The sequence below is a fragment of the Geospiza fortis genome, unplaced genomic scaffold (assembly GCF_000277835.1).
Source record: "Geospiza fortis unplaced genomic scaffold, GeoFor_1.0 scaffold130, whole genome shotgun sequence".
NCBI classification, from domain to species: Eukaryota; Metazoa; Chordata; class Aves; order Passeriformes; family Thraupidae; genus Geospiza; species Geospiza fortis.
In genome coordinates, this window is record NW_005054300.1 from 6,084,535 (window position 1) to 6,089,814 (window position 5,280).

The 5,280-nt window shown below is 58.9% G+C and overlaps 2 protein-coding genes across 3 annotated transcripts; one reads left to right on the top strand and one right to left on the bottom strand.

Moving 5' to 3' along the window:
- The first annotated feature begins 23 nt into the window (after window positions 1–23).
- PGAM1 (phosphoglycerate mutase 1) lies at window positions 24–2,334 on the top strand. Its single transcript, XM_031061430.1, has 4 exons — window positions 24–57; window positions 178–545; window positions 1,059–1,239; window positions 1,333–2,334. The coding sequence occupies exons 1-4, from the start codon at window positions 24–26 to the stop codon at window positions 1,500–1,502; spliced, it is 753 nt and encodes a 250-aa protein (XP_030917290.1). The 3' UTR covers window positions 1,503–2,334.
- Window positions 2,335–2,876: 542 nt separating this feature from the next.
- On the bottom strand, window positions 2,877–5,136 carry EXOSC1 (exosome component 1). Of its 2 annotated transcripts, XM_005416426.2 has the most exons (8): window positions 5,082–5,136; window positions 4,753–4,868; window positions 4,522–4,596; window positions 3,854–3,942; window positions 3,607–3,640; window positions 3,440–3,490; window positions 3,277–3,361; window positions 2,877–3,127 (listed from the first exon to the last, which is right to left on the bottom strand). In XM_005416426.2, exons 1-8 carry the CDS (start codon window positions 5,110–5,112, stop codon window positions 3,021–3,023), a joined length of 588 nt encoding a protein of 195 aa, XP_005416483.1. In that variant the 5' UTR covers window positions 5,113–5,136; the 3' UTR covers window positions 2,877–3,020. The 2 variants fall into 2 exon arrangements, with proteins under 2 accessions (XP_005416483.1, XP_030917845.1); XM_031061985.1 differs by having other exon boundaries at window positions 2,877–3,361.
- Window positions 5,137–5,280: the final 144 nt, after the last annotated feature.

Here is a 5,280-nt window from a genome sequence, read left to right on the forward strand (position 1 = left end):
GGGTGCTGGTTTGGGGCTCTCCGATGGTGGGCGAGGGCCTCCAGTGCCGGGTCAGGGGTTCAGTGCCGCTGGGAGAGTCGTAGGTACCGCAGTGTATTGGTTCTCCGGTACCGGCCGCGTCCTGGCCGCCGCCGCTTTCTGTAAAGACGAGGACGCGACCGGTACCGGTGCGGTGAGGCCGCCGCCCTTGCCTTTTTCACCGATTGCATAAGGCCGGGCACTCACCTTCCTGGTCTTCCCCCCGCCTCCCCCTTTCCCCGTATTTTCTAGATGCCGGCTATGAGTTCGACATCTGCTTCACCTCGGTACAAAAACGGGCGATCCGTACTCTCTGGACCGTCCTGGATGCCATTGATCAGATGTGGTTGCCCGTTATCCGGACCTGGCGCCTAAATGAAAGGCACTATGGGGCTCTTACGGGTTTGAACAAGGCTGAGACAGCAGCGAAGCATGGTGAGGCCCAGGTCAAGATCTGGAGGCGCTCCTATGACATCCCTCCACCTCCCATGCAGTCTGACCACCCCTTCTACAGCACTATTGCAAAGGTAAGACCCATTGCTCTTCCCATTGCTTTTTTACTGCCTTGCTAAGAGTCTCTTAAAAGTCACCTACAGTGTGGCCTGGCTTCCTGTATAAGGTCTCCTGTGTCTCTGTTGCGTTATCTGGGACTGCTGTGTGTGGTGCTGGCGGACTTAAGGCTGAGTTTATCCTGCTTCCTCCCTGTGGAGTTGAACCCCTGGGCATTGTACAGACAGATCCAAAGAAGAGGGCACAATACTCCTGTTAATCGTTAGTGCCATGACCCATTCATGAATGTTTGATCTGGTTTCTTTGCCCGGATAGGCAATGTATGACTTTTCCCAGGAGGGCTCATGGCCCTGACTGTGGCTCGTTGCAGCCCCAAACCTCAAAGGTACTTTCTTGCTTCCAAGTCTGGCTTTGCTTACATGTAGTGAGTCCTCAGGTAGAGAATCTGAGGGAGAGACAAAATCTTGCCACCTTCTTCCCACACTGGATGGGGGCACTGGGCTGCTGTGTGAGCACAGTTGTTCTCCCAGGATCGCCGCTATGCCGACCTGACAGAGGACCAGCTGCCAACATGCGAGAGCCTGAAGGACACCATTGCCCGGGCTCTGCCTTTCTGGAACGAGGAGATCGTCCCACAGATCAAAGAGGGCAAACGAGTCCTCATTGCTGCTCACGGCAATAGCCTGCGTGGGATTGTCAAGCACCTGGAAGGTAGGTCACCCCTGAGGGGTATCCCAGGGACCCCTCCTTCCCCAGCTGCCACTGTGGGAAGGTGCAAGAGTGACGGCACTGCTGTGTTTGCAGGCATGTCAGAAGAGGCCATCATGGAGCTGAACCTGCCCACTGGCATCCCCATTGTGTATGAGCTGGACAAGAACCTGAAACCTGTCAAGCCCATGCAGTTCCTGGGGGATGAGGAGACCGTGCGCAAGGCCATGGAGGCCGTTGCTGCTCAGGGCAAGGCCAAGAAGTGAGGGCAGGCAGCAGAGCACCACGTAGTAGAGCCCCCTGCCATCCCCCACCCCTCTGTTCACACCCCCACAGTTGTAGGAACTCGGAGCTGTGGAGCTGGAGGTGCTCCCCACGGTTAGGCCCATTCCCTCAGAGCAGGCTCCCCTCTGCAGATAGCCTGGGGGCTCCGGGGCGAGGGCTGGACACGGAGGTCTGGTGTGAAAGGGAGCCCTGTCTCTGCCAGGCAGCGACCCCACACCTGTCCATGCTGTGATCCCAACCCTCAGACCCTGTCTGCAGAGGAACAGGCCAAGCAATCCCTTGCCATGCCAGGCTCCTCCTTTGCTTTGCATCCTTGGCAGCTCTCATCACCTGTTTACTGTAGTTTTGTCACTTGATTTAGTCCTCCTGGGAGCAGTGAGGCAAGTGCAGTGCTGGCAGTGACCAAGGTGGGTACCCCACATCCCCTCGTGGGTGCGTGGCACAGTGACTGGGATGCCACTGGAAGGGTTGTGTTTTGGTGCACATGGTACAGCACCCCAGGGTGGTACTCGTGACTCTGGGCCCAGCTCTGCCAGCCCCTGCTTTAACTATACTGCCTTCAGACAAGGGTGAGGGAGGGAGCCTGTTGCCTGGAGGTCTGTGTCTGCACCATGCTTCCCCCAGGTGATGTCCATCCTCATCCTGCTGGTGAAGCAGGTGCTGTTGTGTCCCATCCCTCATGTATGTACGTGGCCTGTCACTGTGGCCTCCCCCCTGCTGGTGTCGTGAGCCTGGGCTTGCACAGGGTCAGTGTAACTGTCCAACCATAGCAGCTGTCTTGTTCCAGTTCAATAAAGGAGTAATGCGCAATAAGGAGGTGTCCACGTGTCTCTGGGCCGTGTGGGCTCCATGCTGCCAGCACGTGCAGCAGCCACTGCTGGGCACGCACATGAGTGTGCAGAAGCTGTGCCAGGCTCAAGGAGCAAAGCTCAGCTCTGCAATCTCTGCCCGAGAGGGTGATACCCTGTCATGCTCTGGTTTTTGGGCTCTGTGTGTGCCACACCCTTGTCCCAAAGGGCAGGGCATGCATGTGTGGCCTGAGGAGATAAGTCCCCAGGCTGTTCTCAGCCACAGCCCACACTGGTTAGTGGTGTGCTGAGACAGGCTCTGCTTCACACTTGACTCCAATGTGAGGAAACCAACCTGCTGAGGCGAGTGCCCAGCACAGCTGCAGCCCAGGGCTCTGTGCTGTTGGTATCACTTCATCACTCCCCTTCACCAGCACTGAAAATGTGCTTCCTTCTGCCCCTGGTGCTGGGGAAGCTGTTCCCTCACCTGCTGTGCTGCAGGAGCCAGACCAGAGTGCTGTAGATAGCCCTGGCTCTCCCACTGACTGTAAAGAACAAAGCAGGAAGCTCTGAAAAAAAATTTATTATCCACAAGTAGCAAACCTGTTCCTTGCCAGTGGAGGCCTGGCTGAACGTGTGAAGAGGGTGGGAGCCCAGCGGCTGCTCTGGCTCCACAGGGCCCAGTGCTGCAGCCCCCTGCCCCCTCAGGTGTTAGGTCTGCAGGAACTGGGGCTGCACCCGGGCCACCTTACGGAACTCCTTGGTGTGTGTCCGTGGGCACTGCATCTCGCACCAGCTGATGGGCACCATCTGCACCCCTGGGGACACAATATGTCAGGGCTGCTCCTTCCCAAACTTGCACTCCTCCATGTGGAGAGGGAGGCAGCTGCAGCAGCTGCCCTGAAGGCAGGGATAAGGCAGCACTGCTTCAGCCCAGCCCCTGTCTCTGTCCCTGTGCTGCCCCTACCTGCCTCACTGCGTGCCACCACCACGCCCAGCTCGTTCTCTGCTGTGCTCAGCAGGTAGTTGGACTGTGCATCCCCCAGGGAGATCTGGTTGGACAGGGGTTAAGGGAAAGACGTCCACTAGGGAGCTTGAGCCAACCCACTGTCGCTGAGGGGGAAGGATACAACTTTGGCCAGGACGATGTCACTGGGGCGGAAGCTCTTGTACACTTCTACCTGCACAGGAGAGAGCAGGCAATGCCACACAGTGCCGGGCTGCTGTCAGTGGGGCCCCACAGGCAGAAACCGGGGAGCAATGGGTGTAGAACAGCTCCTGGCAGTGGCTCACTGACCTTATCCTTCTCTGTGGCTCGGATATCTTCTTTCCTGAAAAAGGAGATGGAGGGATCTGAGTGCCAATGAGCACAGACGACTCAACAGCCTGTGGCAGAAGCTGTCCCAGCCTCCCTGGGTGCTCAGCAGGACCTGCTGGATACCAGCCCAGTGCTCAGGGCAGAGCTCCAGCTCAGGGCAGCCAGCTGCACTGCCCACCACAGCCTTCCTCCCCCTGTAGGGAGGGGATCCTAACCTTTTCCCTACCGTATGGTGCCTCGGAAGGTGGATTTCAGCGGCGTGGAGCCAACATACAGGATGTGGACCTTGGCAAAGCGAGAGTTAATACTGCAGACCTGCATGTAGGAAAAGGGGACTCAGTGGTCCAGGCAGGGAAAGGGCAGGGAGCAGGCAGGGCTGCACAGGGAGCTCAGGTCTCACTTGGCCTCCTCCACCCTGTGACCAAGCAATGGTGGGACACCTGGCAGCAAGCCAGGTGAGGAAGATTATACTTGTGCAATTCGAGGCACCAGAATAAGGCTGAGACCTGCAGTAATCCCAGTCCCTCTCCCGCCACCAGGAACATAAGAAAACTAATCCCTAGTCTGTTTCATCCTTTCTACAAGCTGCTTGAGGCACTGACCTGCATACTCCCTGACCCAGAAAGAGTTATGGAAGGAGAGCAAAGAAAATCGTTCCCTCAAGCCCACCTCAGTCTCAGGGCAGGTGTCCCTCATGGCAACATTCACTTTCTTTATGAGTGAGGGACTCAAGGGCTGCCTCTGAGCTGCCCCTGCCCTGGTGCAAGTTGTACAGAGGGGAATAAGAAGCTCAGGGACTCCTCACCCCACCCTATCCGTGTGCAGGAATGAAGCTCAGTATGAGACAGAGTCAAGGCCCATGCAGTTTGTCAATGCAGCGCTCCAGCGCCCCACCTTGCATGTCACCACAGCCCCCACGTTGGGCAGCAGCTGGGACTCGCTGTCTCTCACCACCGACACCACGGGCAGCTGCAGGACAAGACACGAGGGTCAGCACAGGGATCACCAGCCGAACCCCATCGGAGTCCGATATTCCATCGCAGCCCAGTCTCCGGGGAGGCTGTGCAGCCTGGGTGCACAGCACTCAGCCCTGGGGAGGAGCAGCCGTGCCGCGGCCGCGCTCACCTCGTTGTCCTCATTCTTTCTCTCCAAACAGCCAGCCAGCGAGGAGAAGATGAAGCCATGGCGAGTGTAGGTGCCGCTGCCAGCCGTGGCCTCCTCCGTACGGCACAGCCGCTCACCTGCGACACAGGGGCTCAGGGGCTGCCGGGGACCCGGGCCCGGACCGCCCCGTGCACAGCGCTCCCTCCCAGCCGGCCTAGTGCGGGCCGTCCCCGGGACAAACTCCCCCGCACTGCCTCGTCCCCTGCTCCTCTCCTAGGCCACCGCGTCCCCTTCCCGGGCAGTAGCAGCCCCAACCCCAGGAGGCCCGCACTGCCCCGGGCCGCACTCACCAGGGACGCAGTAGCGTGCGGGAGGCGCCATGCCCGCTGCCGACAGGGCATCACCAGAAAGCCCTCACCCTATTGGTTCCAGACATCAATGGTGCGCTGTAAGCGTCGCGGCTATTGGTTCTTACGACATGCCGGCGTGAGGCATGCTGGGAGCTGTAGTCCGGAGACAGCAGACGGTGTTCCCGGCATGCCGCGCGCG